Raw genomic sequence first — 26,444 nt, 5'->3', positions numbered from 1 at the left:
TATAGTGAGCCACCTTGTAATTATTTTGGTTTTCAGATCAAATTATGTTACTGCTTTGTAATGTAACCTTAACACTCAAATGACATACAGTCCTGTTACAGTGTTAGGAAGGGCTGAAGGGGAGAGGATTGTTTTAATAGGCAGATGAATTGCTAAAGAACTCTTTTCTATCAGATAATAAAGAGCAGAGCTCCTTTTGGGACACTGTGGAGTTTCCTTGGAAGCATATAGATAAATGGACTTGGACCTGGTGTTAATAGTGTTACAGTATTCTTCCCTTCTGATCTCTGGTGATTCATTGGAAGTTAACGGAGCAATACTAGTGGATCCTCAAGTATCCAAAGGCCAAGACCAGTAAACATAAGTTCCTCCATCAATTAAATGAAGCCAGTTTTATGGGTTTCATCTCACTAATGTATAGTAGTGTTCCAAACAGAATAGTGATGAGTAAATACCTTTAAGAATATTTTAAAAACATAGACTAGAGACATGGTACATAAGAAGAGATGGTGGTGGTTTTGGACCATGATGTGCATCAGGATAAAGTGGGTAAGATATTTCTGTTCTCAGAATCTTTTCTTCTTTTTTCTTTTTTTTTTCTGGCAATAGGAAAAATAAGTTAAGTATTTAAAGCCTAATTCAGATGCTGAAGTAGGATGTACGTGTTCTTTATGCCAGCCAGCAGGATCAGTTGGAACTAAAGGGGTTATGGTTCTTTAAGAATAGGATGGGACCAGCTGGAAAGTTGAAACAGGCCGTGAAATCAGCATTTGCTGAGTTTAACTCACTCCTGTGCTAGAGGGAAGAGTTAAGTTAAGCAATGTTAGCTGGATTGCTCTGAATTCCACCAAGATTTGTAACCAGCAACTACCTATCTCTTGTAAAAATAATTTATTGCTGTTACTCTAGGGAAGAAAAATACATGTGAGTACAAAAGTTGCATGAAATCTGTGACATCTGAAGTTTTTGAAAGGGATGACTGAAACTGCAAAAGTATGTGTGGAGAACAGCAAGTCTTAAGATACAGTCTAACTTGGATATCATTGCAACCTGGAGGTGTGGCAGTTTCTTGACTTTGCTTTGAGATCATCGAGTTATTCTGAGAGCTTCTTGGGGAGAGGGGCTCTGGGAGTGAGTAATGCAGGTGGTTGCTGCAGCTGCGGGAGGATAGCCAGTGAAGGGTGAGGCCTCTAGCAGCTTTGCCTAAGCTCTGTCAGCTGTTCTTGATCAAAGGGTGCTTTTTGCCCCTGGCTCGTGGTCATGGAGGGTGATGCACTCTTTCAGCCTGTGCTAGGGGGAGCTCTGCCTAGATTCATAGATTATATTGGTTTAGGAGGAACCCTCAAAGGTCATCTTGTCCAACCCCTCCCTGCAGTGAGCAGGGACATCTCCAAGTAGATCAGGCTGCCCAAGGACACATCAAGTCTAATCTTAAATGTCTTCAGGGACAGAGCCTCGACCACATCCCTGGGCAACCTGTTCCAGTATTTTACTGCTTTATTGCAAAGAGCTTCCTCCTTATATCTAACCTAAATCTACCCTGCTCCAGTTTAAAACCATTACTGCTCATCCTACCACTACAAGCCCTTTTAAACAGTCCTTCCCCAGCCTTCCTATAGGTCCCTTTCAGATATTGAAATGTAGCTACAAGATATCCCCAGAGCCTTCTCTTCTGTAGGCTGAACAACCTCAATCCTTTCAGCTTCTGTTCATAGGAGAGGTGCTCCAGCCCTCTGATAATCTTTGTGGCCCTCCTCTGGACCCGCTCCAGCAGGTCTATGTCTCCCTTGTGTTGGTGGTCTCATAGCTGGGCACAGTACTGAGTACAGAGATTTAGGGTATTTTGTTAGTGATGAGGAAATAGGAAAGCATGAGCAAGTTCTGGTCTGAGCAGATGTAGTAAAAGACAGGGATTCTGTTATACTTGTGTGTGTACAGCATGAAGGCAGTAATACTCATCACACAGGCAGTCACTGGCTTGTAAAGGTTTATGAGCATATTTATACCTGCACTACTGTTCTTTATTGGTTTGGGGAATAGATAGCTTTAGTTGTATTCCAAGTTACCTCATTCTGATAACCTTAGCTTACACACTTTTGCATCTGAAACTTGAAAAATGATTAGCATTTCTTACAAAACTTGAGTGGAAAAAAAAAAAAGACAGTCCTTCCTTGATAGATATTCTGTATATGAATAAAACCTCTTAGTAGCAAGTAAGAAATCACTTGGAGTACTGTGTCCAGCTATGGGAACCCCAACACAAGGGAGACATAGACCTTCTAGAGTGAGTCTAGAGGAGTGCCACAAGGATGATTGGAGGGCTGGAGAACATCTCCTCTGAAGAAAGATGGAAAGGATTGAGGTTGTTCAACCTGGAGAACAGAAGGCACCAGGGAGACCTTATAACTACATTTTAATATCAGAAGCAGACCTACAGAAAGGCTGGGGAAGGACTGTTTAGAAGGGCTGGTAGTGGTATGATGAGGAGCGATGGTTTTAAACTGGAGCAGGCTAGATTGACGTTAGACATAAGAAGTTCTTTACTGTGAGAGGAGTGTGGTTGAGGCTCTGTCCCAGGAAACGTTCAATATCAGACTTGATGAGTGCCTGGGCAGCCTCAGTAGGAGGTGTCCACTGCAGGGGAAGTTGGACAAGATGACCTTTGATGGTCTCTTCCAACACAATGCAATCTGTGGATCTGTGAAATCAGTGGGTTCACCCTACATGCTATTTAAAAGCCAGCCTACTTCAAAATCTAGAAATGTGAAAAATGGTTCACTTATGTTAACTCTTTCCCTATAATTAATTTTTCAGGCTGCTACACCTTCCCCTTTTGCAGACAAACTGGATTTCTCCCCAGGTGTGTCAGAGAGAATCCAGACTCCCACAATGGCTCCTGAGAATACCACTGAAGGTGGGATCATACTGCTTCCCACTAGTACTGTGCCATCTGAGCTCACACAGCAATTCACATCACCCACAGCTGCTGCTAAAGCAGGTAATATTTCAACACAGACAGAGATATGAAGGTTTACCTGCAGGTTGGACAGCAGGTAGGGATATCAAGCTTCCCATCTGTTGTTAGCTATGCATTTACTCCTTATCCAGATGTAACATCATTCCTCTTGAAGCCTGGAGACCTACAGTAACAGTGCAAACTCCAAAACCCTTAGCCAGTTACTTTAGAGGCAAAACTCTGGCCAAGTCCGTCATTAATGGGAAATTAAAACAAATATAGTGAAGTAAAAAGCAGAGATTAAGAGCCTTTAAAAAAATGGGCTAAATTTTATATTTGGTTGGAAATACCTGAGGCTTTCTGAATAGTCCCTTCTATCTATACTGTTACTTCCATGTGACTCTTCAAAACATTGCTCCCTCTCAGAAACTATTGAGCAGCATTCCCACTGTATATAGTTGTCAAATATCATGCAGCAACATAGGTGGGACCTGAGGGTAGAAAGTCTAGTCCTCAGGTGGGGAGAGCATGGCCTTCTCATCCTGGGAAAAAAGGTTTGCTCTAATTTCAAAGCTGTGAGAGAGCTTAGTAGAGTTCCACCTGCAGAATGAAAGTTTTTATTTTGAAGAGGACATGTTCAACCATGATCTCCTCTGTAGTTGTGTTAAATTCTATGTGTATGTTAGAGTATCTTCTTTCTTCTGCTAAGTTTCTCACCATCCTGTGCACCCTGACAAAGTGTTGGAAGGGCCACAAGATGCAGAGAAGCACAAGTCTGCACTCCTGATGTACTGAGGGATATGGAGAGCTAAAAGTCTTGCTCCTGGCAGACCAAATCTGTTTTGGGACATTGTTGGCATCCTCTGCTAAGCTGCAGACAGTGTAACAGTGGGAGGTATCAGGAGACGTAAGCTACAAGAGATCCCTCTCTAAGGCAATAGGTCATTGTTACCACTGAGTGTTGACTAGGCATCTCCTCCTCCTTCACATGAGGAGTTTGAGGAGAACTCAAAAAGGATCTTGGAAGAAGAAGCTGAAGGGAAGGTTGTTATGAATCTTGCTGTAAGTACTGCTTTATGCAAGGATGTTTGTGTAGTCTCGGCCCTGCTGTGTTGGAAGTCTTGAAAATGGTCCCTCTTTCTCTCTTTTAGTCATCACCCTCATCTAGCTGTTTTGTTCTCATCTCCTGTGGAGGTCAAGGTACAAACCTCCACTGGTGCCTAGAGCAACTCCCATGAGCCATTATTGAGCCTTGGATGCATTTAAGTATCAGTGACAGGAAGTGTGCTCTCAATGTGGCTTCTACACATTGTTCACTTTTAGACCTGTCAGTTGCCACTGCTGAGTAGCTTCTTGCTAATCTTTTCAGACTTTGTAAGTTGGATGTTTAGATGCTAGTCAATGTTGCTTTTGGAGAACCTTTGTTCTGTAGTTTCCTAATATTAAGAGGAATAAATTAAAAACCTTTTAAGTACAGATCTAATGGGACCCTTTCCTGAAGTTACTGTTGGGGACTGGATTTGTGAACTTTGGCATTTTTGGAAAAGGGTTTTCCACGGAAGAGAGCTGGGAGGGTGTTGCTGGGTGGTGAATAAACTGAATGCTCAGTTCTGCTGAGAATAGCCCCATATACCTCTCTTGTATCCAAATGGAATTTTTGAAAGGGATACTGAGCTGGGCATTGAGATGTGTCTCACTAGAGGCACACAGACATAGAAGTAGTGCTTCTTAGTGAAAGAAGGTCTGATGCCAGAGTTCTGGTATGGACTGTGTTACTTTAATGAGGTTTGTTCTGGTGCAGGTGGCTTTTTTTTGTCTTCTGTAATTGTGTATTTTTCAGTTCCTGCACTGCCATCCAGTTACTGAGAAAAGTGTGTAATTTTTTATGTGGAGCAATGTTACTTATAATATACAGGAATAAACAGAATGCTTTTGTTTAAAACAAAAGTAAGGGAAATAATATTTGGAGAAGAAGAAAATTTTGGTTTGGTAAAAAATGAGGGAGCAATAGTGACTATTGTAATAGCTTATTATTTGATTATATATTGAGGTTTGTTTTTTTTTATTTATCCACTGCAGAGTGTTTGCCACGTTTTACTTAATCCATTACAAATATTTGAAGATAATAAATGTATATCCATCCTATCTGTTAAAACATAATGTACTTGTTTTGTCTTAGATACAGTGAAAGAACTTGTTGTGTCTGCTGGAGATAACATACAAGTGATGCTACCCAAAAATGAAGTTGAGCTGAATGCCTTTGTTGTCCCACCACCACCTACAGGTGAGTTGAATGGCCTTGGCATACAAGAAGATGTACACACTACAGCCTTCAAATGCAGACAAGACCTGGGTTATGTGAACATCTGCACCTCAGTATTTCTCATCTCCTCCTCCTACCTTTTTTGTAGCTCCATCTGCAGAGCAGACTTCCTCCTTTGGATTTTAAAGATTTAAATATTTTCTATGTGACTTTGTTTTTTTCAGAACCTGAACTTACTAGCCAGATGGTTCAATAGAAACCATATAGTTTCTGTAGGCTTTCTTCAAGTGGGAAAAGTAGGTCTTGAATGCAGCATTTACCTTAAAACTACCGGCATCTGAACTACAGCAGCAAAGAATACATATTTCATAGGTTGCTATGCAAAACACATCCACTTCATGTGAATCTGTTTTTTGTGAAGAAGTTTATGGTTTGTAAAGCCCACGACATCCTTGCTGCTTTACCAAGTTGCAACACACTGTGAAAGTTCAATTTATATTCATAATGCTTCATTTTGCAGGCTTAAACAGTAGCAGTCATGATTTCCTGCTGTGGTATTTTATCTGACAAATGTTGAACTTGATTTATTTGTTTCCTGGGCTTATCTTGAAGGCAAAGCTGATTACTCTTACGCTGTGTTACTGCTCTTAGAAACAACCTACGCTTATGAATGGAGCTTAATCAGTCACCCTGCTGACTATGGTGGTGAAATGGAACACAGGCACAGCCAGACCTTGAAGCTCTCTCATGTAAGTGAGCTGTAAGCTCAGGCTCATTGCATTTCCATGGTCCTTTCACAGGATTCTAACCTGTGGGGACGAGCACACTGATTCAAAGAGTCTGAATGTCTGAGTCTCTTCTCTTGCATGTATCATTAAATATTTGCTAGATTAGAAGTGTCTTTTTTAGGTAATATAATAATTTTCTAAGACAGAGTGAAAATTCCTCAGCATTTGCTTTGTATTCCTCACTTCTGGGCAGTGATTACTGGGCTTTTGTGTATGTATTCATAAAAGGAGTTCTTTGTTTAAGATACCCATCTTTTTCTCTATTTATAGTGTGATTGGCAGATGTAGGCATACTGCTTTTGTATAACTTGTCATGTAACCCAATTTTCTTTTTGTGTGTGTCTGTCTCAGTTATCAGTGGGACTTTATGCCTTCAAAGTGACAGTTTCTGGTGAAAATGCCTTTGGTGAAGGTTTTGTAAATGTCACAGTCAAACCAGGTAAATTAGTTGGCCAAAATACTGAAATTCCTTTCTTTAATTCAAGTAGTTGCTTATCTAATAGTCTGTTACTGTTTGTCAAGGACATTCAGTCATGTAGAGATGTTTCCTATCTTGGTGTCTATAAAACATTATAAGGAGGTCACAGTGTTAGGTGCTCTAGGATGTTGTACGTCCTCAGGCAAGGCCTTGTGACCTTTCATGTTCCCCTTCTCCACTAGGAACAACAATTAGGTGTGGAACTGGCTCTACCTGTAAGTTACAGTGCACACATCTGATCTAAATTAGACCAGTTAGAAGTGACTGTAGTGGGAGACTGATGGCATCAGTGCACTGCTCATCAGTAGCCTTTTCTCTCCCTTGTCCAAGGAGGACAGCAGATGCTGCAAAGTCAATCACAGATTTAAATCACTGAGGATGTTGATCTGTAGAGTGCTCGGATTCATTTCGCCTGGGGTTTCACAATATTTTTTTTTCCTGTCTCCTGTCTTTCTCATAGCAGTCAGGGTTAACCAGCCGCCTGTTGCTGTTGCTTCACCCAAAGTACAAGAGATTTCTTTGCCTACAACTTCTACCTTCATTGATGGCAGTCGTATGTACTGAACCATCCTGTGTTTATATCCTGTATTTTTAGTACACAGTTGCAATGTCATTGTTGTTTGCCAATTACAAGTAAAATTTCTTATCATTCTACTTAGAAGTTCCCTGAATCATGATTTATTTGGGGGGATTTGAGTCCAGTTATAATTCATTTAGATTTAAATAAGGTGGTAAAGTGTAGCCTTCTACTTTGGGGGTTGAGATGCAGTGTGTTAGAGGCTGCTGCATCCAAACAGCTTCTACTCTTAAAACGTCTTCTTCTCCTTTCCAAAAGACCTCTGGTGTCAGAAGAGCTTAGGCCATGTTAGAGAGCTGTCACATAAATATGATGAGATGTCATAATTACATTTATAATTACTGAGAATGCACAAGCTGGAATGTGCAGAGATGGATATTGGTTTCTATTTGTGTGCATGTGAAGAAATTTTTTTTGTCTAAGTAAACCCTACCAAACGTAAGTTGGAATCTGTGGTTTAAGAGCTGTGGTGCATGAATTGTGTTTGAATATGCTTGAAAAGATAATTGAAACCAGTTAGGCATTAGTGCATGAAAGACTTCAGTAGTATTAATTCCAGAAATTGCTACAAGAAACTAACGTGTTTTTCTTTACTGAATGTAGAAAGTATAGATGATATGAAGATACTGAGCTACCACTGGGAGGAAATTAAAGGTCCTTTGAGGGAGCAGAAGGCATCTGCTGACACAGCTGTCTTGCACTTGTCTAACCTTGTTCCTGGAAACTATACTTTCAGGTACCTGCACAGATGCTTTCCTTTGGGGTTTTAACTTTTTCTGTGATGTCAGCTAAATGCTTCTTTCTCTTCATGCTCACATGTACCTCCTCAAACAAAAAACCACTTTTTGTCTCACCTGCTGTTACTCTTCATTTTGCACAGTGGAGAGACATATGGAGCTATTTTATTAATAAATGGTTGCACTGATTCTGTGATATGGTGTAGTGATGTTTTACAGCACAAATATATACAAAACAAGATAGCAGTAATTAAATGCCTCCCATTCCCAGCAATAGCTGTGACAGAACTTTTATTTTTTATTATTTTTTCCGCATTGAAGCTGGCAAGAGTCCTGCAGTCAGGCTGTGAAAGTCACCCCCTTTAGAGTGGTGGCAGACAGAACAGTATTGGGAGACTGCTCTTTGCAAGACATTGTTGTGTGCTGATGTTACTGAGTCGTTCTGTTCTTCACATGATCTTTTGCCTTGCTGCCATTTTGCCATATTTATGCATTGCTGAGGCTGGATTTTGTCCAGATGATTGGAAGAATCAATGTTTGTAGTTCTGAGTTTTAATTAAAATCAGAGATAATTTTCTGAACCTTTGAATGTAGAGCCTAGTCTGCACAGAAGTGGGCTGGGTTATTTGGCTAACAGTGAGTAACAGCCTACCAGTCAATATATTATGTATCAGTGTAGCATTAGCAGAATGTTGAAGGCAGTGTACATTAAATGTGGTGCTTCACCAAAAATTGCATAGTTTCAGTTTTCATTCTGTGTACTGGAAATGAGCGTAGGATTTTTTTTTTCTATATTAAAAAAGGCAGAGCTTGCTTACGAGCACTGCTTTAAGTGTGTTCCAAACTTTAAGGAATTAAGAAATCTCTTGCTATACCTGTGCACCTTTGGGGGAGGCTGAGCTCCTTGAACAATAGAGCAGTGTGGTCAAGATTAGAGAAAATTAGCTGGTCAACAAAATTCAATTCTCCTGATGTGATTTCTTGCATGAATGTGCATCCATTGCAAAAAGAGTATGTGTTCCCTAATGACAAAATTGAGAGCACTGGTTTTGTTCTAGGGAAGGCTTCCCACTCAGGGAAGGCTTCAATACTAGTTCCCTTCCACGTGAACAGGTACAGTTCACATGCAGTTTTCACAAGAGGTGAATTTGAAATGTCATCAGTTAGTGCGTTGTGGAGGACAGGCTTTCATCATTTTCCAGTGTCTGCAGCCATCTCGTTTTAAGACAATTTGGCATTGTGTTTCTGAGAGGCAGTAGTGGTTTGGATTTTGTTTAACCTTGTACATTTTGGGGTTTGTAACTCGACATCTTCAAAAATCTGCGCTGATAATTCAGCTGCATTTATAATTAGTAATAGTGTGCCACAAAGAAGTTGGGAACTGTGGCTGTGCTATAAGCAGAGCTTCTGGGCATCTGGGGTAGTTTTGGATGTAGATGTTAACAGTGACTGTTCCACTCTGACTGATGAATGAAATCCCTGGTTTTGTACTGAGTAACTTTTTTAAAGAATTTGCAGTGCAATCTGTTTGAAATTACTGAAGTTGCCATTGACTGCAGGAAAAGAGTTTTATCTGTGATCCAGAATAGCTAGGCCCTTCTTATATGTTTCCTGCCTTAGTTGAGGGATATGTATCTCTGAGGAAAAAAAACTCAAATAATCTAGTCAGTGGTGCTGTTTTAGGTGCTGTTTTCAGAAATGCCAGAAAATTTAACCTTTGAATTTAGGACTTGGAAGAAGTTTGTCTTAACGGATTTCCAGTATTCTTTTTCCTGTTGAAGACTCACAGTGATTGATTCGGATGGAGCAGCCAATTCCACCATTGCATCTCTGACTGTCAACAAACCAGTGGATTACCCACCTATTGCTAATGCAGGACCTAATCAGGCAGTCACCTTGCCCCAGAACTTCATCACACTGAACGGAAACCAGAGTAGTGATGACCATGAAATCGTCAGCTATGAGTGGTCACTCAGTCCTAAAAGCAAAGGCAAGGTTGTAGCAATGCAGGTATGTCCTTTTCTCCTTCCGTAGGATTGGAAAGCTCTTTGATTTTGCCTCTAACATGAGCTAACATACACCAAAGTAACTAGTGTTACTCTTTCTTGTTAGTGGGTTTCGGGTTTTTTGTTCCTCTCTGATGTATTCAGCTCTTATTTTAGATGCCACTTTGAATTTCTTCTCATCATGTTTTTTTTGTTTCTTGTGGCCATTTCTGATTTGTGCTGTTGTTTGCTTCCTGGTAGACTGGAAAGACTTGGAGTTTACAATGTCTGTCTTTGTATTGTAGAGCCTGCTATGCAGGTTTTCTGACATGCTGGATGTGCTGAATGCTTTTTGGGAGTATGTAGGGGTAGTCAGGATTTTCCTGTAACACATTCTCTCACAGAAGGTAGGACTCAAACAGAAACTTAGTTTTTTGATTTAAAAGATGACAGGACTTTTGCAAGTGTTACACAACCATACTTTGGTGAAATCACTGTGCTCATTAAAACACAGCTTTCCTATGGAGGCTAACTGAATTTATTTTCTCATTTTCATGGCTGTGGGTTTTTGTTTTGGTTTGGTTTTGCTTGTTTTTTATAGCTGAGAAAATCTAAAAGAAATTCATCGCACTTTGCGTTCATTTAGAGATTCTTGTAGCTCTGTGGGCAGTTGAGGTAATTAAAGTAATGAAGCCAGCTGAAACTTAGAAGCTATCTTTTATAAGAAACCTGATTTCTGCTATATTGCAAAGGCTTTAGACTTTCAGAGCTGTAGAAGATCGCTTTCTGTTCAGGGAAGTAGTAATATACTCATGCAAGCATATGTTGTAGAGACTTACAAAACTATTGAAGGGTTTAGAGCATAATGGCTTATTTCTGTTTGTTTACCAAGACAAAGCACTTTCCAAAAGCATTCATGCAACCTTCCTGAATGGAGGGAACAACTGCTTGAGTTTCTAATGGATTCTTGAGTATTTAATGTGGAAATGCAAGAATGCTTAAGAGTTTCTTTTCAAAAGTCTAGTAATCTTCCTCATGTCCCTGAAGCTGAGGATTCTGATCTCAGGTGTGTTATGTGGTATCCATGGTTAGAGGGCAATGCAACAAGTACCTTGTTGGTTAGTAAATAATTTATCAAACTCCTTAGTTCTCATCATCATCTTTATTAAAAAAAATTAAAAAAACCCAACCTAATTTGTTGCAATTTATTATTCCTCATCTTTGCGATGATACAAATACTCATTTTATTGGGAAAAGGCTGGGCCCAGTCACTTACGAGCTTATATAGGTATCAACTGATAATGCTGGACTAAGGACAGAGTTGCCTTGTTTAATATGTTTTTTCCATCAGGCCATCTGTCTGGGATCAAGTCAAGCTTAGTTTAGTGTTTAACAATTTTTATAAAAGTTAAAGAATGTCATGAAGTTTGTTTTTAAAATATCTCTAAGGAAATGGAATAAACTGTAGTAATTTCCATCAGTGTTTAATTTTCTGATTAAGAAATTTAATGTCCTATGCATTTCATTATTTTTGTGTTCAGAAACAATGCAGCAATTACACTAACATAGGAAATTAAGGTTTATTGTCTACATATATTTTTTGGATTGGTAGGGAGAGTTGCAATAATGAATATATGACATCTGTCTGTGCATCAAATTTTAAGTCTCCTCTTTGTCTGCAAAGTGCTTGAACTTGCTCAGTGTACTGTATTTATGAATTAAAACAGATTTTATTTTTTTCTCCACATTTGCTCTATAAGACCTTTCATAATCCGTGAGTGGTTTTGTTTATCTTGTGCTCTGTGTTTATAAATGCCATGTAGGGAGTGCGGACGCCATACCTCCAGTTATCTGCAATGCAGGAAGGAGATTATACCTTTCAGCTGACTGTCACAGACTCTGCAAGGCAGCGCTCCACAGCTGAGGTCACACTGATCGTACAGCCTGGTAAGTCGGTGACAGGCATGTCTGGGTACCTCGAGGGTGGGGCAGCCTGATGCCTTAGCACTGTCCTTGAATGCCTCAGTCTGAATGTCTGGCATCCCTGCATTAGAGACTCTTTCACCTCCATCTTCTGTCAAAGGAAACAGTTAAAACAACTGTAGAATTGTAGAAAGTCCAGGTGGTCACCTGAGGGCTCACACTGTCCTGATTATGTAGACAGCCTTCAGAGAGATATGTTTGAGTGTGCTTCTCAAAACTAAAATGCAGTTCTTGAGTTTGATATCCTTCAAAATCTATTTTGGAAAACTCTTCGGAGCATCAATCAGTGCTTTCTCAGTTCTGTTACTGTTTTGCAGTTCTTTGAGAGTTCTTGTGTGGTTTAAATTCTCACTAAAACTGCTTTGCACTTTCTAGGGAAAAGTGTTGAGCAGGGATTTTGAAAAGCTGTATCTTTCAGACATTTGTATGGGTGTGGGAGCTGAGTGAGCAAGTCCAGGTGTCATGAGATTGTATTTTTATGTCTACCTTTTTTTGTTTATTTTGTAGTGTGCTTGCCTATTACATCCCAACTGTCTTTTTCTGCCTCTCTGAAAGTCTCACTTTCCACCACATGGCAATGTTTTATCTTCCTGTTTTTGCTTATTACATATCTTTTTGTAGATGACCTCTTCTGGGCAAACTTTACAGTGGGCATTTACTGTGGAAGTCAAGAACATGAACTGAATTACCGCATGTAGTGTGATGCCTTTTAATATGCTTTTGCATATTATAATATGCTATTGCTGAAGTCAGGTCTAAAGGGTAAATAAATACCCAAGAAAATGATAGCATTGCCAGTTTTACCATGCCACAAAAGCAGATATTGAAAATAAAGTAATAGTTTTATATGTTTCTGCACTAAATCCTCAAAGGCTCTAAATTTGCATTAACTTAGTGGCATTGTGCTGACCTTGAGAAGCAAAAAACCTGGGCCACTACCTTCTTCATGGACAAAGAGCCATATTCTTGTGAGTGGTTTTGAAAGGTATGCAGTAGTGGAAACCCCTCTTGTTACAAAACATTTTATACAATGCATTGAATGTGTTGCAAATTTTTTGGAGCATGACTGTGCCTTCAGGTGCAACTGTGAAAAAGGGAAGTACTTGCTGTGATACTTGGCTTATGGCAGAGCTTGTCTCTCCCTCCTACTATTTTCTGCTGGCTTCTGCACATTTGAGTAAACATGTCGAATCTGAAATGCAGTATTTTGTGTTAAATCTTCCCTCTGATTGGCAGTCTTTGCCAGTGACTGCCTAGCAAATGTCGTGTTAAATATTATTTTTTGCAGAAAATAACAGTCCTCCAGTAGCAGTGACTGGGCCTGACAAGGAATTGATCTTCCCGGTAGAAAGTACTATCCTGGATGGAAGCAAAAGCCAAGATGACCAAGGCATTGTGTTCTATTGTTGGGAAAATGTCAGGTATCTAGAGATTTTACTAATCTTCAGTAAAATGGAGAACAAAGAGAAAGCTGATTTGGGTTCCAAGAGCCTCTTATGCAATGGTGTTGGTATTCTCACTGTTTGAGAACTTCATTTATGATTTTCTAGTTCAGGTGGTAATAGGATGAGACAGGAGTTTTTAAGTTCAACTTGGAAAGATTAGGCAATCTCTGCCTGTGTTTTGCAATGTGTCATTTTGAGTCCTACTGTTAGAAAGGAAGAGAAGATTACTTGAACTTCCATGTCTCCTGTTACAAAGCAAGTGACAGGCATGGGTGCTCTCCTGTAGTGTACAGGTTTTTTCCATCAGTGCTTAGAACTGGGCTTTCTCAGTCACTTGTTCATTAAATTATAAAGCAAATTGAGAAAAGTTCATCCTGAGCTTTCAAGATGACTAAAGCACACTTGAATGGTGATTGAAAATGTTTTACAAAAGTTTGTATGTTTGTGTGCAAAGCAAACTGGTACTTAATAGAAGGACAAGGTATTAGCTCATGAAACTGTCATATCTATGGTACAGGAAGAGATTGTACATGTTGTGAGTTGCTCAAAGAGCAACTGTGTGTGCATGCTCCCATGAAATAGTACAACCAAGAGGTTAAACATGTGGGGTGCATTTTTGCTTATACTAATAACTGGATGTGTGATCCTTGAGTGCTCTGAATGTCTTGAAAAATTTGATTTATGAATTATGTAAACTAAATTCATATCTTATAGTTCTTTAACCATCAGTGATTGTAGTAGTGAACAGCATGTAGAACTAAAATACACGTTAAAGCAAATGGCATGAGCAATGCTGCTGGAAGAAGAATTTGTCTGGCTGTGCAGGATTGTTTTTCTAAGACGTTTTGTTTCAGTGGACCAAGCTCTGTGCAGATGGAAAATGGCGACAAAGCAATAGCAACTGTGACTGGTCTCCAGGTTGGCACTTACCGCTTCAGATTGACTGTGAAAGACCAGCAGGGCTTAAGTAGTGCATCTGTGCTATCGATTACTGTGAAGGAAGGTAAGCCTAATTGCTGCTTCTTAGACATGGTAGGCAACTTACCAGTTAATTCAGTTACTGACAATGTAAAAAAAAATGAACAGAAAGGGATAATGTATCTGTAGTCATATTTCAAGGACGTTGAAGAAGTTACTGCTGTTTATTCTAAAGTAGTATCATGAATGACTAGTAGAATTAATTTTGCTTACTGCGAGCTTGTATGAAGTTAAATATATGCAGAGTTAGTTGTAATAAAAATGACCATGATTTATCTCCTTCATTAAGAGGTAGATGTTTTGTTCACAAAGTGAAGTTTTGAATACTGCAAGTTTTAAGTAGCATCCAAGAAACGCAGTCTTAGAGTATACCAATTTCTACTTAAAAAATTAACACTGAAAGTCCTGTATTTATTTTAATTTTTTTTTTAATCAACAGTTGCCCTGGTGGGTTTTTTGGTTTTCTTTTTTGTCCCCCCAGCATGCATGCTTTAGAGAACGCTTTAGGATAATAATATGTATTATGTGAGATCATAGAATCATTTATGTTGGGAAAGACCTTTAAGATCAAGTCCCAACCATTAACAGCACTGCCAAGTTTTGCACTAAACCATGTCCCTAAGCACCACATGTACCTTCAAGGATGGCAACTTTGCTGCTTCCCTAGGCAGGCTTTTCTAATGTTTGACAACCCTTTCAGTGAAGAAATTTTTCCAAATATCCAGTCTAAACCTTCCCTGTCTCAACTGGAGGCCATTTCCTCTCATCCTATCATTCGTTACTTGTGAGAAGAGACTGACTCCCACATTGCTATAAGCTCCTTTCAGGGAGTTGTATGGAGCTTCCTTTCTTCAGGCCAAAACAACCTCAGTTCCCTTAGCCACTCTTCGTAAGACCTGTTCTCTAGACCTGTTGTCAATTTAGTTGCTCTTCTGACAGAGGTATGGTTAGATCCTCCTGACAGATTTTGTAGGTTTGACTTACATTTTTTGCCATTTGGGTTTTTCTGGAGCCAAAACCCCAATGGGGCAGATGGAGGTTGCGCCCCTCTCCCCTTTCCCCCCACAGGGAAAAAAAGTTAGGCAGGAGAAACAAAGGGGTAAACCACAAAAGAACAGACATGCACGGACTTGGAAGTTAAAAAAAGTAATTTTAATAAAAAAATAAAAGGTATTTAAGGGAAAGGAATGTACAAGGGTATTAGGGAAAGAAATATATGCAGAGGGGTGTGTGTGTATATATATATATATGTATATACACAGAACCAGACTGGATGTCAAAGGATTCTCTGGATGGCAATGGATTCTCTTTGGATGCAGGCCCCCACACGAGGTAGCAGGCCTGGACCATGTGGAGTAGGCCTGGCCGTATGGTCAGCAACAGCAGGAGCAGGGAGGTGAAGGCAAGAGAGCAAAGCAGGAAGTTGCTCTCCTTTATGTAGAGTCCAAAGAGGAAATGGGAATGGAATAAACATGACCTGGGGACTCCTCCCTTGGGGCCAGGTTTCCCACCTACCTGGGTCCAATTTCCCTGCCCACCTAGAGAGTCAGGTTCCCCATGCCCCTGGCAGGCCTTGACCCACAACAACATCGCATCCTCAAGTTTGCAGGTAGTGATAATTCAACCATCTTTTGCCTCATGTTGTTCCTTAGGGAATGATTTTAGCAATCTCCCTGGGACTTTGCCTCCTTTTAAAAAAGGTGACATAATACAGTTCAAATCTTGTTTGGTCCACAGTTTGGCTTTCTGTTATATACCTTGTTTTTTGAGGGGAGCAATGCACTCTGGCTCTGCACGTGTGGTACCTATACCATTTATGAAATGATAGTAGAAATGCATTAAAGTCTTAGATGTTGAATTTCTTAAAAACAGTGTGGCCTTTTTTCTTTTTCATTTCTTATCAGTGTGGAACAAATGAATCTTGAAGAAGCAGCTAGGGTCAGTTTTACCCATGTACATCATTGGTTGGACTGTTCCAGAGTTTGTTAAGTGTTTGGTTAGAAACCTATGACAACAGCTTGGCCAAGATGCATCTCTGGACACACATTTCTCTCCGGAAAGAGAATGTGTTCATGGGTTTTGGTCGTTTTTGTCTGTACTCCCAATGCATGTCTTAATTGCACTGCTAGTGGAAAGCAAAAAGCATTTGGGAACTGAGTTTACTCTAACTTTCCTGATTGTATTTTGCCTAAATAGAGGCATTGTGAAAATACAAGACCTTACACAAGCTTCTCTTAAGTGATTCTCAAGACAAAAAGAGCCCAGCAAGTTAATCACATGCTGGGCTGTGTTTCTAAGGCAGAAAATGTTTTGGCTTGACCAAGAAGATCTGACACTCATGCTATTGTGAGACTGCAAATACAGTACCCCACAATGCTTTTTTGGAAAAGAACTTTTTGGATGGCACCTCTGACTGGTATTCTCCTCATGGTGCAGCTCTGCTTTTGTCAGATTGTAATAGTCCTGGAGGCAAATTCTGTATACCCACTTATCCCTTCCCTGTGCCTTTGTCATGAGATTCTGTTGTCACTGCCTGTAATCATCAGATAAACAATTGCAGCGTGACTGGGTGAATTGGCAATGGCATGCCACATTTTGCATGTTTTGAAAGCAAATCCTTCTCCTTCACTGTTTTTATGGCTAGAAAACAACAGGCCACCACGAGCGCATGCTGGTGGGAAGCATGTTCTAGTGCTTCCAAATAACTCTGTTACCTTGGATGGCTCAAGGTCTGCTGATGACCAGGGGATTGTGTCGTATTTGTGGATTCGGGATGGTCAAAGCCCAGCAGCTGGGGTAAGTTTCTTGAAGGTTGTAATGAGTCATGTTTGGCTCTTGTTATGCATGTCACATCACTGCAGCAGGGCAAGCAGGTAAAACTCATGCTGTGAGGCATGGTGTCTGTTTCTGATTTGTCTCCCCTGCACTCTCTAATGCTTTGGTTCAAGGGGCATGTTGTATTTTTAGCACAGCTATAGAATATGGTAGTTAAGTAAGGTCTGCAGCAGCATGGACTTAGCTGAGAAAGACTTGAGAGAAAAGAATAATGTTGTATCTCTTAAAGAGTATTATATATTATATAATCTGTTTGAGAGAAAAGCTTTGTGAAATCCAGATATTCCAAAGGAGCAAGGGTCTGAGAGAACAAGTATCAATAAAGACCAAGGATTCATGTCTGGTACCAGATAACACATTTGCGGTTTAAGTTAAAAATGGTGTTTGGCACTAGATGAATCTTGCCTGAGAGACCACAGTCACTAGGGCAGTGGAATCTGCTCTCCAAGTGGGGACAGAAGTATCTCATGATAAATTGAAGTATGACAATAGACTAAAGCTCTGATAATTTCTTTTGCCTATCTGCACAAAATGTTGTGAACAGCTCTTTGCAGTCAGAAAGATAATGGCAAATCAGCAAGAACTGGGAGCAGAGAAAGTGAAATACTAGCAAAGCTTCTAGAAGAAGTTCAGTTGAGGATATAAGAACAATTGAAGAGGTTTAGTTTAAATATAGCTGGAAGAGATGGTAGTTGAAAATACATGAACTTCAAGGAAAGAAAATAATTTGGGAGTTAAAGCACAGCTAAAGATAATGAGTAAAATTGAGGAATAATGAAGTAACTGTCTCAGATTTTCAGGCAGACGAGTACTTGAGAATGGCAGCTGTGCTGTCTGGAGCTCTTTTTTAGTGAAAATACCCACAGTGTGCAGACATCCTCTATATTACTCCGCTATAAACTGTGGGTAGGTTACAGTTGTCACAAAGGCCAAAGCAAGATCTCATACCGTCATACCAGATACCTGACTTGATAGTCACACCTGCAGCATTTTCTGAGGGTATACTTATCACAGTACCTTTCTTTGTTTTTTTTTTTCTTTTTTTTTTTTTTTCCCCAGGATGTGATCCATGGCTCAGACCATGAGGCAGTACTGCAGCTAACTAATCTGGTGGAAGGAACCTATACTTTTCACTTGAAAGTGACTGATGCTAAAGGAGACTCAGATATTGATTCAGCCACAGTTGAAGTGCGGCCTGGTATGGCAATTAAAAGGTCATCGATACGTTGTGAATACCTCATCTTTGTTCTCCTTTTCATTTCTTTATTTCTATGGTGACAGGATTCTCTTAAGCTAAAGCACAAAGCAAACAGCACAGACCTCTCTCTCCATACCCTCTTGTTCTCTCAATAGGCCTGAGTGTGTTAGAAGATAGTATGTCAGAATTCTTAACTCCCAATTACACCATTGCTTTACTGAAAGCATAAATTAAAAAAAAATGTAACTTCCTAGTTAATATTTTAATTAGTTTTTTGTTGCTCTTCATTCAGTGTAGGTTTTTGTTTCATTTTGCTGGCAGTTAATCTGTTTGGCCAATTGAAAGAGAATGTTTGATGTTTGAAAGTATGGGGTTTACGCTTGTTTTCCTTCTTTCATCCTAAAGGACAAAAACAAAGCTCAAAGAATTTCAGAGGTTTTGAATTTGTCTTTTCGTATATGGTTTCCTGTACTTGTACATGGACTTGTTTTTCAGATGCAGGATAAATGACTGTGATGGAAGCATAAGTTGAGGTTTCAGGAAATTAATCTGAAGTTTTACGTCTGTCAGAGATTTCTTGTTTGTCTGGCTGAAGGGCAATGTTTTTATTTCTGTTCCTCACTCCATTGTTGAATGTAGTCACAATAACTGGCTCAGGATTCTCATTGGATGTCTGTGAAGCTTGTTTTGTTTGCAAGGCACTCTAGAAGCTCAAGTAGTATTTACCTCACTTTGTGAAGGTAAATGTATTTGTTATTTCTCAAATTGAGCATCCTCATTATGACTCACCCACACAGTCCTGCTGAGTCCAACCCTGCCTGCTTTTTCCTGGGTGGTAGCCCGTAGTAGATAACTATCAGGGAATCTCAGAATTAGACTCACCTAGTGCTTACCTCTGATCTTAAAATGGCAGCATTTAGGGGAACAGAAGTTGATATTCTTCACAGAAATGTATTAATGCTGAAATGAAGTACACACTGGAGATCTCTCTTTGAACTGATAAGATGCACTGCTGTCTTGGGACCCATCAGGATTGTTTCAGAGGGAATATGAAAATGTAGGCCAAGTACTGTTCTGGGAACAAAAAAAGGTTGCATTTTAAGGATATGGGCCATATGCAGGAAAATAGAGTATTAATTAATACTTTGGAGTACTGCGTGTTGTCTTCAGTTGATACCGAAATATTTGCCAGGCTTTGAAAGAATGGCATCTTCTTCTTCTGTCAGATCCCAAAAGGAGTGGTCTGGTGGAGCTGATCCTGCAAGTTGGAGTGGGACAGCTGAGCGAACAGCAGAAGGACACCCTGGTGAGACAGCTGGCTGTATTGCTGAACGTTTTGGATTCAGATATCAAAGTTCAGAAGATACAAGCATATTCAGATATAAGGTACAAAGATATGTTGCTGTGCTAGGAAGATTTGTGATTTCCATTGGCTCTTCACAGCTCATAATTAATAGCAAAATAATCTCCTCTAAGGTAATAAAAAATCCTAGAGTTTGCAGCAGCATATGCTTTAAAAGATTAATTTCTTATGCTGTGGTAAAAAATATAAATGAACTAAGATCTGTGGAGGCTTAGAACTGCAATCTTTTGTTTAAAAATAATAATTAAAAATCTATATTTTTTTAATTTATTCCTTTAAAGAAAGTGCATGCATGTATTTCAGTGTTTTTGTTCTGTACAGTGCCATTATTTTTCCCAAATGCTGGATGGAGACAGACACTTTCTCACAGTGCAGCTAATATTGTAATTTAAAATAAGGTTCCAGCTGTATCTGATCAGACCTTTCATATTCCTGTCCTACTTTGTCTCTAAGTTTTTTGATACTCCAAGCATTTTTATAAACATTTTCCCCAGGTAACTGGTGACAAAAACCCTTTTTTTTTTTCCCAGAGAAAACACAGTGGATAGTCCTAAGTGTGGTATCTTACTCTAAAGTAGAAATATCTGCTCTACTTGGTGTAGAGGGCTAGAGATGGCTGTATATACTGAGTGAAACTTCCCAGCATGATTGATAAAACTATTATTAACAATTGGGTAATTAAAACCCCATATTGGTGTCTGTTTAGGTCTTGGAGAACATCTTAAAATTTTGAAAATCTAGTAGTTATAGCTATAATTTCTTTTTGTCACGTCTCTCAATTGCTGCTTTTCAGATGAAGGTTTTACCTGAAATGTCTGATACAGGGTAAGATCAAAACCACCCAGCTTAAAAAGAGGCAAGGGGAGGAGAGCTCCCACATGAAATTCTTTCTCCCTTGCTTCTGAGTTTTACCTCCTCCTAAATGCAGTTTCCTAAGGTTACTCAAACTGCTTCAGAGTGCTTTGTGGCAGGTTCTAGACAAGAGTGGGGAAAGCAAATGTATGTATTTTGCTTAAAGCAAGATTCAGGAAGACGAGGGGAAAACATTTGCTGTTGTTCTCACCTTTCTTCTGTGAAACTGAGAAACTAGAGAACTACTTCTGCTCCTGTCCATGGCATCTAAATAGAGTTAACTGATCCACGGACAGAGTTCCCTACTCTTACCAGTGGTGACACTTGCTTTCCAGAAACAAGTAAACTGTGAATGCCTGACAAAAGTGATCTTTGAGAGCAGCTGTGACCATAACTGTTCTTCCTGCAGCACCGCGGTTGTGTTCTACGTGCAAAACGGGCATTCTTCCAAGGTGATCAAGGCATCAGACGTCTCACAAACTCTGCATGTGCAGCTTCTGAAAGAGAAGGCTGACTTCCTGCTTTATAAAGTCCTGCGGGTTGACACTGCTGGTATGTTTTGGATCCTGCTCGATTGTCTTAGAACTTTGTAGGCATTTGGCTAACACAGCACCTGGAAACGGTGCCTGAAGGCTTTCTATCTGCCATCTGGATGTAGCTTTCTGAAAGATGATGTTCAGGACAGTACTTAAAATGCTTACTCATTTGTGGTAGCCTGGTGCCAGTTACAATCATAGAATTGTAGAATGGTTTGGGTTAGAAGGGGCCTCTTGAAGGTCATCTAGTCCAAACCCCTTTGCAGTAAGCAAGGGCACCCTCAACTAGATCAGGTTGCCCAGAGCCCTGTTGAGCCTGACCTTGCCAGGGATGAGGCCTCAACCACCTCCCTGGGCAACTTGTTCCAGTGTTCCACTACCTTCATGGTAAAGAACTAGTTCCTAACATCCAATCTAAATCTGCTTTTCTCTAGTTTGAGCCATTGCCCCTCATCCTATCACCATAGGCCTCTGTACTTCTCGTTAGAATAAATTGTTCTTGTCTTGTGTACAGTTTCAATATTGTATGCATAAGATCTGTTCTTATATTCACAGACAGCAGACTGCTGAGTTGAAAATCTACTTAACATGTAACACTAAAGGAAAGGGGTCTACTGACCTGTGACTCTGGGGGTGGAGATGTCTCACCCCCTGGTCCCCTCCATCCCAGCTTCTCTGCTTTCTCCCAGTCCTGCTTCACCGGTGGCTGGGAGGGGCTTTGGACAAGCCCATTTACATAACTGACCCTATGTTTGTTTTTTTTTTTTTTTTTTCTTAGCCTGTCTTTTAAAATGCTCTGGACATGGACGCTGTGACCCCATAACAAAGCGCTGCATTTGCTACCAGCTATGGATGGAAAACTTGATTGATCGTTATTTAAATGATGGAGAGAGTAATTGTGGTGAGTTAGGGTGTTGTGGGATGTATTTAAAGACTAATTTGTCATGTTGTGAAAGTATTGACTATTTACTGTCAGAATCAAGGCTACTTCAGACGTAGATGCTGAGGGAAGACTAAAAGAGTCTGTCTATTTTCCAGCCCAGCAATATCTATGTTTTATTTCAGTTGAAGAACGACAACTGAGGTGGTAAACCATGCCCTTTTGACTTTCAGTTTCCACATAGATTTTTTTGTATCTTGGGGTGGTAAAATATATTGGAGTAGAAGAAAATTAAACATGCACTTTCAATCTGGAAGCTTGAGAACTTTAAGGAATTCTTGTGACAATACAAAGGAACTAAGTTTCCCTGAGTTTCTGTTGCCACTCCCCAATCCTCAGGATTTGTTATTTTAATAGAGTTGTATTAGAAATTGGCCTGTTCTTATTACTTTACAAAAAACTGTTGTGTTTCTGTTTTCAGAGTGGAGTATACTCTATGTGACTGTATCTGTGTTTATTTTGATTGTGGTCATGGTAGGATTTGCCTGGTTCTGCATCTACTGCTGCAAAAGGTACTTGATTTACGCTTCTTTTTGAAGGGGTATATGCAAAAACTGCACACAACTGCCACATTTTAGTCCAATCCTTAGCACTAAACCACCAAACTCTTTTCAGATATGAGACAATCTTCTTGTAGCTATTTCTGTATAGACACACTTTCACTGAAAAAAAGGAGTATCTGTTTCTGGCTCTGTTCTATTCTGCATTTTGAAAAACAAACACTGGTATTTGGACTATCCTCCATATTAAGAGATAATTTATCTTAAATACTGAGGGTGTGCTGCAGATCTTCTTGGTCTTCCATTGAGTCCTCCAGGTACTCCATACTAAGAAAATAGAGATATGCCTTGAAGATCACTGATGTATGAGTGTTCTAGACCATGGAAAGGGAGCTGCTCCTAAACTCGTGTCTCACTTTAACAGTGAAGGTGGACATGTGGTTTGGATCTGGCTCTCAGGCCAGGAGTATTCAGTGATCTCAGTCATGCAGACTTCTTGCTTTCCCTTTCTTTAAACAGTTTTGCTTGCTACTGTATGCCATTTCCCTCTCTGCACCTTCCTCCAGTCTTTCCTAGTGAGCAGATAAGAAATTGTTTCAAGTGACAAGCCACTGCTAGTTCTGTCATTAGAGCAACTGTTCTTACTGCTGCTCAAGAAGCCCAGCAAATAGATGGCTTGTTTGAGTGTCAGCAGAAAAAAAACACTGTCAAAATCTTTTCTGGATTTGCAACTTTTTCTAGGGTGCCTGTGCAGTATGTATAGGATGTTGTTTGAAATGTGTGGGAGTTGATACTGATTTCCTTTTTGTGGTTGAAGGAAAAGTACTGTTTGTAGAAAGGTTGAAGTAGAACTGTATGCCACAGTGTGGGGTGCAGCCTCACAGGTTTGTGTACAGTTGCTGATAAAGGGATTGTTTAAGGAGTTCAGCTGCTTCTGTCCTTTGGCCGCCTGGGGCCTCTGCCAGCAAGTAAGGCCTGATACAGATGTGTGTGAAAAAGAGGAGGGAAATACTGCACAGGATGGAATGGCAAAAGATGTCTTTTGCCTTGTGGAAACTACAGTAAGAAGATACACTGTAGTTGTGTCAGTGTGAGCTGAAATCCCCCCCCCACCGACAATAACCAGGCTAGCTCAGTCTGGAAGCAAATGAAGGCTGTATTTACAAGCAGAGTCTAAAATCTACGATGAAATGCAATGAATATGTACAAATATACAAAATTCACAACATTTACAAATATATACAATCAACAGAAAAGCACAACCGATTTCCCTTTGCTTCCCCGCAAGGGGACCCTCCCAAAGGGGCCTCTCTCTCTCCCAGGAGCTTCCCCCCAGGCCCCCCTGGACAGAGAAGCAGAGTTTGTTAAGCAGAAAGTTGTTAACTTAGCTGCCAAGGTCAGTGTGTGTTATCTTCAGCCAGAAGAGAAGAAGAAACAGCAGCCAGACAGCCCAGCAACTGCCCCCACTGCAGAACGCAGAATGTGCAGAGTGCCTACTTTGTTTTGGGTAATAGTTCTTAAACATTTCTATCTGTCCAATGGAAGTGTTTAGAACAATCAGTATCTTGCTTTCTTACACTCAATAGTGTCTTATTTACAATCTTTCACTTTTCTGTTTTGAACTTTGCAAGGAAAAAATTAAGACAGTTTCAAACCATCACAGTAGTCTAAGATTTGGCTGGAGTTTAGAGAGTTTTAGAAGACTGCAGAGGAGAAGCCAAATAGCTGGCTGATGCTCTAATGCTGGCTGAGCAGTAGGTAGCATCTCCACTGTGAACTCAGCAACCTCAGTTGGGAGTGCTTCTTTGGATATTGCCAGAGTCAGTCCTTGTCTTGACAAATGGCACATCCTACCATCCCACCTCTTATCCAGAGTTATGAGAGTGAGGGCCAGAAAACTGCCTGAGGTGTGACATCAACTTCTATGAGGTCCCATTGGTTTCATGTGTGAATGTCCTTATTCCTACACTGAAATAATTTGTTCATTCCTTCTGAATCCAATCCAACAAAGAGTTCTGTGTCTGTTCCTCTAGCTCTGGGACTTACCTTCTGTATTAATGAGCAGATGAGTAATTCCTGCAAATAGCTGAAACAACTCAAAAATTATACTGTTTTAAGAATTGTGGAAGTAGATGGTAGGGAAAGATTTTAGTGAAGAAAAAACAAGTGGGAGGTTGCCTGTAGATCAGTAAGGCTTTGACCCTGCAGATGGAATATATGAGGGAGGCAATCTCCATTTTTGTCTGGTCTTGTCTATAAGCATAACCAGACAAGTACCACTGAAATTCCCCAGTTAAAACAAACAAACAAAAAACAGACAAGTACCACTTAAATTCTCACAGTTAAAAAATAAAAGAAAACAAACAAAAAACCCAAACCAAAACAAAATCCAGACTAAGCAATTCTCACAGAAATTTTATTTGGAAACAATTAAATGTGTGTCTACCTTTTCTCTAGTTACTGTGTTGAAATTGAACAAAATGAATCCCCGTGGCCTAGGAAACCAAGTCAGTCTTTCTTGCTTTCTTCATCTTTGTATCAGAGAAAAAATAAATTATACCCTCTGATCCAGATTGTACTGTTGTTTTATACAGGTATAAATTGGAACAGCTCTTTTTAAGTTGTGTGAGAAAATACAGTGAGGTTCTCTATAGTGGGGTATGTAGCTGTGAGTACGAAAAGGGAGTGGATTTGTGTGTACATGAGAACTAAATGTCTTTGTGGTAACTTTCTTTTTAGCAGGAAGAGGACAAAGATAAGAAAGAAAACAAAATATACTATCCTAGATAACATAGATGAGCAGGAGAGAATGGAGCTACGACCTAAATATGGTAAGTGTTCTCTGTTTCAGCTGGGAATCCATTCACCAAGCTTCCACTCAATGTTTTTGAATTGACACCTGCAGTCAGGAGAAGCCCAGAAGATGGCATGTAAGTTTTGGAATGACAGAGGCAAGCATAGACAATGAAATTGTTGGGAGAGGCCTTGGGCTCAGCCACTGCTCTAAGCTTGTTTGTTAATCTTAATTTAAAATGTACAATTGTTTCACAGACTTTCTCCATGTAAACCCTCCTCCCCTACACACACTTTAATATGGAGCTGTTCTTATGGCTGCACAGTGATTCCCTCCTGGCACATAAGTGGTACATCAGTAGACTTCAGCTGCTAGCCTTTGATCACCTGAGATCAGTTTTTAGCAGAGGAAATACTGGAATCCAGGGAAATAAAAATCAACCTGAGAAATTACTGCCCTAGAAAGACAGGCATAACGTTTATGTTGAAACCATGACCTTCCATTGCCAGGTAGTTGAATGAACAGACTAATTTCCAGATTCAAGCTATTAAAAATACATTATATATGTACTAAGGTCATCCAACTGTTTAATATTTAAGTGCATATATTCACATTTCAGAGCCATTAACTGATGGGCCTGTAGGGAATTCAAAAAAGCATCTGCCCAGCAGTCTATGAGCAACCTCTTAGGTCAGTTTTTATATCAGTGGTGGCAGTGGTACACACTGTTAATGCTGAATTGCAGACAGTGTTTTCACTTATGAGGTGAGGATGGTTAGCTGTTACTAAAAAGTGAAACTTTTCTAATGAATTTGACTTACTTTTTCATTGTCAGGTATAAAACACAGAAGTACAGAACACAACTCCAGCCTGATGGTCTCTGAGTCAGAGTTTGACAGTGATCAAGACACGATCTTCTGCAGAGAAAAGATTGAAAGAGAGAATCCTAAAACTCTCATGAACGGATCCATCAGAAATGGAATTTCCTTTAACTACAGCTCCAAAGACAGATAAACTGAAGGAGGGTCAAAGTACAAAACACTCTTGTCCAACACATCTGAAGCATGTTGGCCCAACTCTGTTTTTCCAGAACCGAAAGCATCCTGAAATACAACTAAATGCAGATGAAAGGGTAAATTTCTGGCACAGTTAGGGGAAAGAAGGATGATCAACCAACTCCTCTTGTCACTGTTTATAAGAATAAGGAAAAGCACATCTTATTTATTTCATTTTCCA

At 39.9% G+C, this 26,444-nt stretch overlaps 1 protein-coding gene across 2 annotated transcripts in view; it reads left to right on the top strand.

The window, feature by feature from the left end:
• The window catches only part of KIAA0319 (KIAA0319 ortholog), a 31,037-nt gene extending 4,815 nt beyond the window's left edge, over positions 1–26,222 (top strand). Inside the window, exons 3-20 of one of the 2 annotated variants that reach the window (XM_054381660.1) lie at positions 2,815–2,998; positions 5,142–5,240; positions 5,871–5,968; positions 6,359–6,446; positions 6,946–7,038; positions 7,666–7,798; positions 9,581–9,809; positions 11,608–11,731; positions 13,056–13,188; positions 14,067–14,215; positions 16,835–16,986; positions 18,085–18,223; positions 19,450–19,609; positions 20,848–20,990; positions 21,753–21,875; positions 22,336–22,426; positions 25,154–25,245; positions 26,044–26,222. In XM_054381660.1, the coding sequence (XP_054237635.1) occupies positions 2,815–2,998; positions 5,142–5,240; positions 5,871–5,968; positions 6,359–6,446; positions 6,946–7,038; positions 7,666–7,798; positions 9,581–9,809; positions 11,608–11,731; positions 13,056–13,188; positions 14,067–14,215; positions 16,835–16,986; positions 18,085–18,223; positions 19,450–19,609; positions 20,848–20,990; positions 21,753–21,875; positions 22,336–22,426; positions 25,154–25,245; positions 26,044–26,222 (2,409 nt within the window). Of the gene's footprint in view, positions 1–2,814; positions 2,999–5,135; positions 5,241–5,870; positions 5,969–6,358; positions 6,447–6,945; positions 7,039–7,665; positions 7,799–9,580; positions 9,810–11,607; positions 11,732–13,055; positions 13,189–14,066; positions 14,216–16,834; positions 16,987–18,084; positions 18,224–19,449; positions 19,610–20,847; positions 20,991–21,752; positions 21,876–22,335; positions 22,427–25,153; positions 25,246–26,043 lie in introns of both variants that reach the window. The other variant, XM_054381659.1, reaches the window with a different exon arrangement.
• The last annotated feature ends 222 nt before the right edge of the window (positions 26,223–26,444 follow it).

This window comes from Indicator indicator, chromosome 6 (genome assembly GCF_027791375.1).
Source record: "Indicator indicator isolate 239-I01 chromosome 6, UM_Iind_1.1, whole genome shotgun sequence".
Lineage (NCBI taxonomy): Eukaryota > Metazoa > Chordata > Aves > Piciformes > Indicatoridae > Indicator > Indicator indicator.
Note: the sequence above shows the minus strand (reverse complement) of the source record. Positions and strands in the feature narration are given on the sequence as shown.